The 14219-nt window shown below is 38.4% G+C and overlaps 1 protein-coding gene across 3 annotated transcripts in view; it reads right to left on the reverse strand.

Annotated features, from left to right (window-relative positions):
* The window catches only part of ROBO1 (roundabout guidance receptor 1), a 1187644-nt gene that overhangs the window by 512594 nt on the left and 660831 nt on the right, over positions 1-14219 (reverse strand). For all 3 annotated transcript variants that reach the window (XM_047722064.1, XM_047722068.1, XM_047722063.1), the window contains exon 3: positions 12755-12838. In XM_047722064.1, the coding sequence (XP_047578020.1) occupies positions 12755-12838 (84 nt within the window). The remainder of the gene's footprint in view (positions 1-12754; positions 12839-14219) is intronic.

Consider the following 14219-nt stretch of genomic DNA (forward strand, 5'->3'; position numbering starts at 1 on the left):
AATAGCCAAAGGAATATTGAAAAAGAAAGCCAAAGTTGGTGGCATCACAATTCCGGACTTCAAGCTCTATTACAAAGCTGTCATCATCAAGACAGCATGGTACTGGCACAAAAACAGACCCATAGATCAATGGAACAGAATAGAGAGCCCAGAAATAGACCCTCAACTCTATGGTCAACTTATCTTCGACAAAGCAGGAAAGAATGTCCAATGGAGCAAAGACAGCCTCTTCAATAAATGGTGTTGGGAAAATTGGACAGCCACATGCAGAAAAATGAAATTGGATCATTTCCTTACAACACACACGAAAATAGACTCAAAATGGATGAAGGATCTCAATGTGAGAAAGGAATCCATCAAAATCCTTGAGGAGAACACAGGCAGCAACCTCTTCGACCTCAGCCGCAGCAACATCTTCCTAGGAACATCGCCAAAGGCAAGGGAAGCAAGGGCAAAAATGAACTATTGGGATTTTATCAAGATCAAAAGCTTTTGCACAGCAAAGGAAACAGTTAACAAAACCAAAAGACAACTGACAGAATGGGAGAAGATATTTGCAAACGACATATCAGATAAAGGGCTAGTGTCCAAAATCTATAAAGAACTTAGCAAACTCAACACCCAAAGAACAAATAATCCAATCAAGAATTAGGCAGAGGACATGAACAGACATTTCTGCAAAGAAGACATCCAGATGGCCAACAGACACATGAAAAAGTGCTCCACATCACTCGGCATCAGGGAAATACAAATGAAAACCACCATGAGATATCACCTCACACCAGTCAGAATGGCTAAAATGAACAAGTCAGGAAATGACAGATGCTGGCGAGGATGCGGAGAAAGGGGAACCCTCCTACACTGTTGGTGGGAATGCAAGCTGGTGCAACCACTCTGGAAAACAGCATGGAGGATCCTCAAAATGTTGAAAATAGAACTACCCTATGACCCAGCAATTGCACTGCTGGGTATTTACCCTAAAGATACAAATGTAGTGATCCGAAGGGGCACGTGCACCTGAATGTTTATAGCAGCAATGTCTACAATAGCCAAACTATGGAAAGAACCTAGATGTCCATCAACAGATGAATGGATAAAGAAGAGGTGGTATATATACACAATGGAATACTATGCAGCCATCAAAAGAAATGAAATCTTGCCATTTGCGACGACGTGGATGGAACTAGAGGGTATCATGCTTAGCGAAATAAGTCAATCGGAGAAAGACAACTGTCATATGATCTCCCTGATATGAGGGAGAGGAGATGCAACATGGGGGGTTAAGGGGGTAGGAGAAGAGTAAATGAAACAAGATGGGATTGGGAGGGAGACAAACCATAAGTGACTCTTAATCTCACAAAATAAACTGAGGGTTGATGGGGGGAGGGGGGTTGGGAGAGGGGGGGTGGGGTTATGGACATTGGGGAGGGTATGTGCTATGGTGAGTGCTGTGAAGTGTGTAAACCTGGCGATTCACAGACCTGTACCCCTGGGGATAAAAATATATTATATGTTTATAAAAAATAAAATTAAAAAAAAAAAGAACACAAAACAAGAAAATCTGGGCAAGAGACTGTGAGATGGATCCTTTGAAATGAATTCAGAATTGATATGGGCATACTGGGGGAACACTTACAAATTGAGCATGTACAGGTAGCAGTGTTGACCCAGATGTCATTTAGCTCCTTCCTTCACTGTCCCACTGCTTGCACAATTTGCTCATGAACAGAGTGTTCAAGTAGCATGAAGAGAAGTTTTGTGTGGGTTTAAAAGACAGTATTATTCTCGACAAAGTTGAAGTACCACCAATACCATTGACAGCCCAATCTGCCCATAGAGTAATGGGCATCTTACTTAATACTAATCTTAATACTAATACTAATCTTAATACTTAATCTACATGAGTCAATAGCAGATGAGGTCCATCCCGCCAACTTGGTGGTAGGATAATTATATTGAATTCCTTTTCTCATTGGAGAGGGAGAAGTGGTATATCTTCATGGAATAGATCTATGAATGAATTCTTTCTTTCCCACCATGCTTTTGCCAGACCCACCATCTGTGCAATTACTGTATGCCTTGTTCTGTATCAGTTTGTCATGCATAACATGGCTTTTGAACAGAGACATTTTTTTTTCAGCAATGAACTGAAAGAAAGGACTGACTATTCAGTATATTTAGTTATGGAACCATTTGGGTGCCTTATGAAGTTACAGTTCTTTCCTCAAGGAAGGGGCAAATGTTCTGAACCAATGACCAATTCCTTGTTTCTTCATTGCTAGTCTGGTAGTGATAAGTATTGTTCTCCAAGTATTTGTAGCTCTCCATCTTCCAGGTGCCATGGTTGGATTGCACTTTCCTATTTTGTTGGCTAGGTGTGTCCATGTGACTCTCTGGATGAATAAAAGAGCAGAAGTCACTTCTGTGTAGAAACTGTTAAAGTCAGTTCATGGTTGTTCTTATTGCTACGATAATCATGGAAGCCGATGTCATGGTGGCTTATCATTAGCTTGGGGAATCTGAATGATTATGCGAAAAGTCCCCAACACTGCCTCATACCTTAGTGAAACATACATTTTTGTTGTGTTGCCTTGGGACACTTATCTTGAATTGCCTTGGGAATTTTATTTTTGCTTGATGGTATATATTACTTGCTATAGTACTCACCTATAGCTGTGATATCAGCATGTAGCTGATTCAAAAGTTTCTCTGCAGTAATGTAAAATAATAGTAGAATGCTTTATTTTTATAGCAAACACTTATGTACCGATTGCATAGCCTTCTAAGTATTAACTTTTGGCGATGAGCTGAAGATAGATTAGCGTCCATGAACTATTCTACAAAAATTCTATAGGAATAAATATAAGGATTAGAAATGGTCATTGCCTAAAATTATCTCTAACAATTAAAGATTAGGAAGAGTTAGCCAATTATCTTTTCGTTTCCAAAAAATTAGTCAGTCACCAAATATTATTTCCTTTTTATGAGTCAGAAAAATCCAAAACAAAAAAGCAGGAGGATGATTTGTATGGGATTACAGCATAAAGTAAAAGTACTGCAGGAATGAGACTCCACCCGTGACTGTGTCCTGACAAATTCTGACTGGAAATCGAGAGTCAGGCCATTGATGAGTACCGTTGAGACGGCTTTGGGCCGGTGGCATATCTTTCCGGGTTAGCAGGGAGTCCATCCGTCCTTCCTTCCTTCCTTCCTTCCTGCCTTCCTTTTGTCTTTCCATTTTAAGTTTATTTATCAGAGAGAGAGAGGGGGAGAGAGAGAGATAGCACAAGCAGGGGGAGCAGCAGGCAGAGAGAGAAGCAGGCTTCCTCACCGGGCAAGGAGCCCGACGTAGGACTAGATTCCAGGACCCTGGGATCATGACTTCAGCCTAAGGCAGACACTTAACTGAGACACCCAGGTGTCCCAGTAGGGAATCATTTCTAAAGCCAGGCCTCTATAAGCATTGTGGAGGATAGTTAAGCTAAAATATTGTCTTGCATAAATTGCTGTTTAAATAAAGACTCTTATTGAATATTCCAGATAATAAGGTATTTGCTTTATGTAGCTGTAATGACATAGGATTTTAAAAAATTTTTTATTAAAATTTCTCTTAAAAACTTTTAATCTGAATTCCTTATTATCTACAGGTGTTCTGTCTTTGGGACATCAGCATACTTAAAGAATGTCAACCTACTTTATTTTTCTGAGTGTATTTACTTATCTCTGTATGTTTAAAATTTGCCACTTTGGATATATTTTAAAAATCAAAGTACTCTTTCAAAGATTCAAATCAAAACTATTCATAAAAAATATTTTCTACTTGAATTTCTAATTGATGTAAAATGAAATGCAATTTTCCTATAAAAATCAAAGCTTTTCCATTTTATATAAGCTGAGACACTGTCCTCTCTCCTCTTACACCATAGAAAATCAAAATATCTAACTGCAAAGTTTTCCACACTGAAAATATTATCAAATACTAAGTATAATAGTCCATACCTTAGTCAACATCTTTTTGGAATGAATTAAATTTCCAAAATGTTAATGAAAAAATTCTAGAATTAGAATTAGTGTCACCAATGTGAGGACAACATAAAATTTGCCTAATTTTTTAAAAAAAGATTTATTTATTTATTTAGAGAAAGAGCATTGTTGGGGAGGAAGGGCAGAGGGAGAAGGAGAGAGAGAATCTCAAGCAGACTCCACATGGAGTGTGTAGTTCTATGTGGGACTTCATCTCACCTCCCTAAGATCACGACTTGAGCTGAAACTAAGAGTTGGATGCTCAACCTACTGAGTCACCCAGGCATCCCATAATTTCCTTAAATTAAAAAAAAATAATTGAGATAAACTGCTTTAGGCTGCTCTTTCATAGAATCCTTTTGCCATTCAAGTTCAGCTTACTTTTTTTGTTTGTTTCTCCTCTTCTTCCTTTTCAAAAAAATTTTATTTCATTGTTTCAGTGTTCCGAGGTTCATTGCTTATGCACCACACCCAGTGCTCCACGCAATACATGCCCTCCTTAATATCCACCACCAGGCTCACCCATTAAGGCTCAAATCTACTTGGGGCTTCCATGTCCCATGTCCCTCAAGCTTTGGGAAGACAGATGTCAGCATATCTGCTCTCTATGCTCAGTAACTGTGAAAATGAATCCTTTTTTTCCCCCCTTTTTCTCTCAATTTAGGGAGAAGACTTTTGGAGTATTATACAGGAATTTAACCCATGATCCCAATCTTTTGTCTTATTTGCTTCCTTTCCCATTTTTGAGAACTAGCAAAGTTGCCTAATAATTAAGGTCACTCAAAACAATCACAGATTTGGGGAATGCCTGAGTGGCTCAATTGGTTGGGCCTCTGCCTTCGGCTCAGGTCATGATTCCAGTGTGCAGGGATCCAGTCCCACATCAGGCTCTCTGCTCAGTCGGGAGACTGCCCCTCTCTCTCTGCTCCTCAGCCCCCTGTTAGTGCTCGCTCATTCTCTCACTCTCTCTCTGACAAATAAATGAGTAAAATCTTTTAAAAACCCACAAATATGATGGTTTTATAATTCTGGGGAAAAATGTATCTTTTTTCCTTAACTACTTAAGACTAACTCGATAGTTAAATTGATGTGATATTATATATTATTCCCAGTGTATGTCTATAGCAAGTAGAAATGGCTTAATCTATTATTTTAAGAAATGCTTTTATTTGTATTTATTTTTTAAAGATTTTATTTATTTATTTGGGAGGGGAAAGAGCAGAGGGAAAGGGACAAGCAGACTCCTCACTGAGCACAGAGCCCCATGTGGGGCTTGATCCCACCACCTGAGATCATGACTTGAGCCGAAATCAAGAGTCAGATGCTTAACTGACGAAGCCACCCAGGTTCCCTGAGAAAATTTTAAAATGTCCTACTATACACAAATTAATTCACAGTTAATGCACAAGTTGGCAAATAGCATGTTAATGAGGCAGCCACCAGATATGATGATCTGAGAGGAGTCATGTGTGATGTTGATTTTAACAGGGTTTAGATCTTATATACCTCCTTGTACCTAGTACTAGGTTCTCCACAGAGCAGATACTCAATATGTGAATTTTGTTTAAGTAAATGAATAAATGATTATCTAGGTATTTCATAGAGAGTAAGATGGGCATTTTACATGAACTTGTAAATTAGCATGTTATTAACTAGAGCCAAATATAAGGGACTTTAGGGGAACCTGAATAGCTCAGTCTGATAAGTGTCTGACTTCGGCTCAGGTGGTGATCTCAGGGTCCTGGGATCAAGCCTCCTGGCGGCCTCCCTGCTCAGCAGGGAGTCTGCTTCACTCTCTTCCTCTGCCCCTCTCCCCTCTCCTGCTTACCTCCCCTCTCTCAAATAAATAAATAAAATCTTTAAAAAAGTATGTTACTACTAAAGTATAGTGTTAGTTTTATTTTATTCTGCAGTTTATTTTCCTGCATTTTCTCATTTCCTAGCAATTCTGTGAAGAATTTTAAGTTGGAAAAAACACTAAAAACGGGATTTGGGAGACAGTAAGTCTTTACTGCTAAATATTTACACTATCTTGGTTAAATCATGATAGCTATAAGGGTTTTCACTTCCTCACCTGAAAACTAATATTTTTTTGTGTAGATTTCTACCACTTTACTCATATTTTGGGAGCTGTAGACATATAATAGAAAAGATAGTTGACTAGAATCAGAAAAATTAGCTTGAAATCTCAATTTATGAAGCTTGAATATTGGAGAATGAGAAAGAGCTTTCAGAAATTTGACATGTAATAAACAAATGCAAAATATTTCTAAAAGCATTTGTAGACAATAAATATCATGGATGTTTCCCAGGGAAAAAAAGAGAGAAAGAGAGAGTCAAACCAAGAAACAGACTCTTAACTATAGTGAACAAACCGATGGTTACTGGAGAGGGGAGGTGGGCAGGAGGATGGGTTAGACAGGTGACAGGGATGAAGGAGGGCACTTGCTCTAATGAGCACTGGGTGATGCTTGGAAGTGCTGAATCACTATATTATTCATCTGAAGCTAATATTACACCATCTGGCAACTAACTAGAATTTAAATAAAAACTTAAAAAAAAGAATGTTTCCCAGAAAGTTGAAGGGAAAATGACACATAATTAGAAGTTAGGAAAGAAAAGAGACTTAATGAATCCACCTAAGAGGTCCACTGCCTAACAGCAATTCCAGAGCAGAGATTGGCATTCTCAAAAAATAATTTAAGAAAATTTCCCGTAATGGAGATAAATGATTCTCCTGTTTTCATGGCGCCTCAAATACCCAGCATAAGGAAGAAAAGCAAATAAAAAAGAAGCAAAAATGGACAAGCCACCACAAAGCACATCCGAGTAAAATTTCTTGATTATTGATGCTTTTCAAATTCTATTATGATGTGTTTTCTGGAGACAAGGATTCTCTTAATGCGGAGATAAACCAAAAAAGAGGAAGACATGAGATCTAGGAAATAGGAGATCCATCAAAAACAAGGGATGAAAAAAGTCCCAGGTCTAGAGAGAAACCATTCATTTCAGGACAAAAGCATGGAAGTATTCAGTGAGGAATATATCTGGAAAAACCTCAGGCTGGTGGAATATTGGGTAGGCATTTAAGCATTTAGGAAGTTTAAAAAATGCAATTAACTGCAGAAAATAAATGATCTCCTACAAGGAAAGACTAACATACAAATGCAATTATAATATTTTACTTGGCTCTATAGTAGATTCACCTAGGGATGATTTGCTTCATCATACCAATATGGACTGTTAATTTAACAAAGAATGTAGTAACAAGGGACGCCTGGGTGGCTCAGTTGGTTAAGCAGCTGCCTTTGGCTCAGGTCATGATCCCAGCGTCCTGGGATCGAGTCCCACATCGGGCTCCTTGCTTGGCGGGGAGCCTGCTTCTCCCTCTGCCTCTGCCTGCCATTCTGTCTGCCTGTGCTCGCTCGCTCTCCTCTCTCTCTGACAAATAAATAAAATCTTTGAAAAAAAAAAAAAAAAGAATGTAGTAACAAAATGTAGTAACAAAAACTAGCACAAGAAGGAGTAAAAAAAAAAAGTCTAAAACTGACATATCAAGAATCATTTGTGGATGTATATTATTTAAAAATAAAAAACTATCAGGGGGCACCTGGGTGGCTCAGTGGGTTAAGCCGCTGCCTTCGGCTCAGGTCATGATCTCAGGGTCCTGGGATCGAGTCCCACATCGGGCTCTCTGCTCAGTTGGGGAGCCTGCTTCTTTCTCTCTCTCTCTCTCTCTCTGCCTGCCTCTCCGTCTACTTGTGATCTCTCTCTGTCAAATGAATAAATAAAATCTTAAAAAAAAACTATCAGAAGACACATCTAAAAGAGAAGGAAAAGTAGTTAAGGGAAGCAGACTCAAGGATAGGAAGGTGAAATATGACCCCCTTGTTTTTGTTTAAAGCTTTTGCCCTATTTGATTTTTTTAAAGAAAATATGTGCATCAGTTGGTGTGATAATATTGAACCTAGGATAAGAATTAGAAGAGCCCTAAAATATTGATGACCAGAATGGTGGTTTGCTTAGGAGCCTGCCTGAGCTACTTAATTTCAACTGTGTACTCAAATGTAGCTTGTAGCCACAACCTCAACAACCTCTCATAACCTCTGTAATGTTGGAGAAAGTATAATTAATTTGGGACTATTTCTGTTCTAGAATACTGAGGCAGACATTAGGCACTGTTGCTCTTAATAACGGCCCCTTCCCAAGAGAATGGTAATGAGGATTAAGTGAGTTACTGTCATGTAACATGTTCAGAAAATTGCACTGTATACATGAAGTGATAATAAGGGCTGGTTATTAGTATCAATACATACATTTGTAAAAAATGCACATGCCATGATGGAAATTTTGTTTGATCTTAATTGTGAGACTATGCAATTAAGAATGTCGAGTCTCAGAAGAATCAATGTCGGCCTCAGTTCATAGTTACTTGTCAAGATTTCAAAACATGAGGCAAAATATGTTTTGGGGGTTGCTATTCAACAGTATATGGGCAAACACATAGATTTTTTTTTTTCTAGATTTTTTCTAATAAGAGAGCATATATTTTGTTTCCTTTTGAACAGAATTATAACCAAACTTTACTTGGAGTTAGTATTAAGGGGTAGAAAACTCTATTATGCCTGTTTGAGATGACTCTGGAATTTCTGACCTTCCATGGCTAGATTTTAACTTAAATTGATACCTACATGAAACTGATGATTATTCAGTTTTAGGATTTTTTAAATTTGCATTTAGCTATGCTTCCATAATATTACCATAAATATAGAAGTGTAATCCTTAAAACAGACCTATGGAGACAGGATAAGTTTTTTTATTATCTAAAATGGAGACAAATGATGTATTTTCAACATCATAAATAAAATTTAGACTTTTTTGGTACTCAGGAAAAAAACAGATAAAATTCATTTCTTTTCCAACTAATAATTACTGCTTTCTAAAAGATTAAGAATGCTACTAGGAAGTTAGTAGCTCTCACTTATTCCCTGACATTTTATGTATCAATAAATTCTCTTCAAATTTTTTGACACTAACTAAAGATCTACATGGATTATATGTATATATCAGACATCTCAATATTCTTAAACACATTTTTAAATTTTTCTCTATTTGTGAAATACCATGTACACTTTCAGAAATCAAAAACAATGTACTTTCTTCAAGTGCTCCTTTAAAAAAAAAATCATTGATTACATTTTCAGCCTCTTTGGAATGATGTGTGTCTGACCCCACGAAGTGCTGATCTGAAACCCTGTCTTACTTGTTCTTGCAACAAAGGCTATATATTGTGAACTGTTAAATAATCCCCAATATTTATGACATGCTTGGTTAAACAGGAAATGGTCTACTTGTCTAAATAACACACAAGTCCACTTTAATAACACATCACCATGCCACTTTAGAAATTGCTCTGCAGGGGCGCCTGGGTGGCTCGGAGGGTTAAAGCCTCTGCCTTCGGCTCGGGTCATGATCCGGGGTCCTGGGATTGAGCCCCACATCGGGCTCTTTCCTTGGTGGGGAGACTGCTTCCTCCTCTCTCTCTCTGCCTGCCTCTCTGCCTACTTGTGATCTCTCTCTGTCCAATAAACAAATAAAATCTTAAAAAAAAAAAAAGAAATTGCTCTGCATTTATGGGTTAGTAAAAGAGAGACTGAAGTGTTTTCAAACCCTACTTGGCTTTATAATATTATGACTGATGATGGTAAGGAGAAAAGGAATTGAAAAGGAATACTTATACCATTTAGATCAGTATGGCATATGGTTTAAGCAGCAAGTACTATTGATAAGAGATGACCATTCATTGACTAGATCATGAATAAAAATATTTAATTTGTGTGTATGATCCGAGATCTGTGGGTTCTACTTTGATGGGCCACTTTGATAGTAATGGTCCCAAATGGTTTGAGTAGTGGAGCAGATGTAGTGACAAATTAGCTTACAGTGGAAATTATACTCTCTATGGTGGTCAAAAAAGAGAATTGGGGGGTGTGAATATGAATTTTAGTGAACTGGTGATTTCCTTTTGGGACTGTTTCATGTTTCCTCCAAAATGTTTTCTGGAATTGTACAAATTCCTCTGGGAAGCTTTTCTTCTTTATATACATGCGTGTTAGAGGAAGAGAGAAAAGTCTCACTTGTCAGCTCAATGAAGTGAAGCAACATGTACTACAAAATAAACGTCTGGTGCATCCAATTTTCACAGTCGTTTTGTGATACTATGAAAATATACAGACCCCTCAAATAATACCCAATCCATTTACTTATTAATTCTCACAAACATTTATCCTGCAACTAACTCATATCAGTGATTTATTTGACAACTGCTTTGTATAGTCTCTATGTTGCTTAATATTTATATTTTTCTAACAATATTCTTGCTGCTATAGCCAGAGTTACTAAACTCCAGATATACCATAGACAATTTACATTAAATATGTAAAAATGTTCCTGAGCAGACAGATCATCTCACTTCCTTCTGAACTGAATTTCCTCTACTGTGAAGATTTTATCAACTCAATTTCATGTGATCAGAATAAAGGGAATTCGTACACACACACACACACACACACCTGCACATATGCACACAAAATAAATCCCTTGGTAGTTTCAAGTAATACTTTGCATGGTTCCTTTCACCTCAGAGCTAACTGAGATCTTTATAATTGTTATTCCTAAATAACAAAACCCATTTTTTTCTATTTAAATTTTCTCATCACTGCCAGTGGAGGTTTTAATGAGCAAAGAAATGGTCAACATGCAAGTGAAAGAGACAAATAGCATGTTTAATTCATATAGTAGAAAAAATGTTCTTGACTCATCAAGAGTTTACTGAAACAAAATATCCAGAATGGCTTCATTTGCTACTAGAGTTCACAAACAGTTATAGTCTTAGGAACAAAATTATTCAGAAGATTGTCTTCCAGTCACATCACATTAATGTGCTGCTTTAATTAGTTCCCTTGTAGAATATAAAGATAATTTTATGAGTTCATTACCTCATAATAATTCATCGGATCTGTTTAATAGCAGAAATCTGATTACTGATTAACCTAAGGAAGAAAAATAAATAGAAATAAAAAGTGTTTTAAATGCTCCACTTAGTCTTAAATGTATTGTTATTTAAGTTTTCCTAATTCAATGCTCCAGCATGATTTATGCATTGGGGATAAATAATTTTCAGGGAATCCATAAAAGACAAAGAGCAAACCCTATTAGAGTATGTAAACAATGTAGGTGTTTAGATTGGGTGAGCACAAGGGAATACACGTAGGATGCCCTGGCAAACGAGGATACCCATGAGAAAGAACACTACCTCCCCTTCCTCCTTTCTGACAGATGGACTTCCTTGGTATTTATGGTATTAAGAAATGACGTTTACAACTCTTGTACTAGCTAAGTTTCTGGAAAAGGATCATACCAGCTCCCTCACCATCTCATCCCCGGTTGGGCTCTGATTTGTCCTTTTATCTCAGTTCTCAGGTGGAAGAGAAGAGAGAAATGAGAGTGAGTTATTCAGAAGGCTGACATAAGTAAAATAAATATTAAATTGTTTCTAAAGACGTTATTAATTTTGGTCCTTATTCCAACTGTTTAAAACCCGACATTGTGTAAAGGGGGAGATTAACTTGGGAGAAAATTATTTCCAGGAAAATAGCGAGGTTGCTTCTAAAGTAGCAGCTTATTATTTTATACCATGTGAAATGTGTCTGTTGGATGAGTCTCTTCTTAACTGTAATGATACAGAAGACTTCTCCATTATCTTTAACTCCATTTGCCTCAACACATACACACGCACACACACACGCGCCCCCCCCCCCCCCCCGCCCCGGATCCACAGCTCACAACCTAGCAGTCTACAGAGCACTGTGCTAATAAGAACTAATGAAAAGAACATAATAAATAGTTGCTATTACAATAAGGCCTCTATTATATCATTATCTGAGTCACTGGGCTATAAGTGATACATTCTTTGCCTTTATCTGAAGTTGCAGTCAAATTCTCTCAGTTAGATGTGTAACTTCCATGATTATATTTAGAACTACACTTAAAATTCTGCATGAAACATTTATATATTTGCAAGGCAATCATTCTTAGACATTCCTAATACGAATTATTTCCAGCACATCCAATTAGTTAATTTTTACTTTCATGCCGGTGTACACATGCATCCACTTAAAATGTGGTTCGTAGATAAAGTAACAAACAATAAGTCCATGCAAACACAATCCCGAGACGTAAGTTGGTCATTATGATTGCATTACTCCTGTTAAGAGTTTGCTTTCTGTTGTTCATGAGACTACAAGTGCAACCAAAACAAACAGACAAAAACTACAGATAATTTTGAAACCCAATTACTTGCAGGTAGCTTTATTTCTTTAGAAAGCAATTGAGTCAATTATTAAATCTCTAAGATAATATTACATGATCTGCCTACACAAGTGAGCCGTATCCCAATTTCGGGCTGAGAAGCATTGTTTTATATTAAAACTAGACAACAAGAAAGCATGCAGCGCTTAGGTTACATTTCTTTTCCCCAAAGAGTTGACTTTAGCAATATGACCTCCCGGCTGAAGAATGAAGTCTGGAAAATGAGGACCAGAAGTTGTAGAGGTTGTTAGCGGGAAGCAGCAATGAGGAGATAATTTTACACAGGTGGTTGATGACTGATGGAGAGGGAGGCGTTTTAGGAGACATGGACAGTTAGTATTCGGGAAAGAAAACACTCTACCTGTGTAGCCCAGCGAATTGTCATCGTTATCAGAGGTGGGGATTGGCGTCCCGTTGTCGTTCCCCCTCTCTAGGTCTTCAGGGTCTGTCGGAAACAACACCAGAGCTGCTGATGGGGTCACAGGAGTAAGGCTAGTTGCCATTTCGATCACAGCATGTCCAGACACAAGTAAATCCACATGTGACAGAAAAACACACAAGGACAACACACAGCACACTTCCTCCTTGCCCCTCCTGCAGCACAGTAAGCCGCACGGAGGGCTCAGCATTCTGGCTGACAGTTTCTACTCCTTCTCCTTAATTTCCCTAATTCTCGGCTCTGCCTGCACCTTTGCTGCACTTGAAAGCTGGTGGAGGGCTCTGACTGCCCTCTGCGAGGCCGCTAGCACGGACTGAGGGAGCATATGGAGGAGGGAGAGGGCAGGGTAGCTGAATGCTAGCATTGCTAATTTTCCACCTTATTGTTAATCAAAGCTATTGACTGTGATCACTCCCCATCATCGCTTCATCTCCTGCCAATTACAGACTCAAGGGACTGTACCTCATATGGGTGGGGGGAGGGTGTGGGGAAAAATAGGGTCTTGTCAAATAACGGGGTGGATGATAAAAATGTCATACTTCTCCTGAGCAACAGTAAAGAAAGCAGCGTGTAGCCTCACGCCCTTCGGAAGGCAACAATTCGTCATCTTAAGGGACGGAGTTAAATTTGCTGAAACAAAGGTGTGAGTAAAACATTTCACTTCGGACACTTCGGGTTGGATATTTTAAAACCTCCCCAATTGCTCGAGAGTCTATGTGACAACCATCCAGAGAAGTATTTTCCTTCCCTTATTCTTGTTTGTCTGGAATAAAAGGAAGGCTTTTTACACTTTTCACACTGCGTGTGACTTTCCCTAGGTAGAATTTTAGAACGGAGGCTAAGCACTCAAGTTCTAATATCCAGAAGTTGAGTTGCAGCCTAAATTATACACACAAGCCCAGTGATACCACGACCAATTTCCCGAGTGCTCTGTCACTGTATGTCCAATCTCTGCGTGTTCGGGAAGCAGGAGCAGAGTATCTAGCTTTGCAGCTGAAAAGCAGGCACAGACACAATAAAAGCCAAGCGTGTACCTCCTAAATCGAATACCGTAGAGTCATAGGTCATGCATGCGGAGGTGTTCTGCAGGCTTTTTATCACCTTGAACAGCATCTGCAGAGAATTTCTCGGTCTGCGCTGTGAGGGAGCCCAGCTGTGCACTCGAGGAAAAAAGTGTGTCACTTATGAACGAGGCAGCAAGTACACGCAGGTAATGTCCCTCTAGAAACATCACGGGGGTCATTAATTCTGTGCCCCAGCTAGTTTTTTTTTTTAGCTAGGTTGACACATTTGGTCATACACACAGCTCTCCGGGGATGATTTAGAAGTTTTTAAAAGCGGATGCAAAATCTAACGTGAGCCACTTTTTGGTTTTTTGCATGTAGCC

Source organism: Lutra lutra, chromosome 1 (genome assembly GCF_902655055.1).
Source record: "Lutra lutra chromosome 1, mLutLut1.2, whole genome shotgun sequence".
Lineage (NCBI taxonomy): Eukaryota > Metazoa > Chordata > Mammalia > Carnivora > Mustelidae > Lutra > Lutra lutra.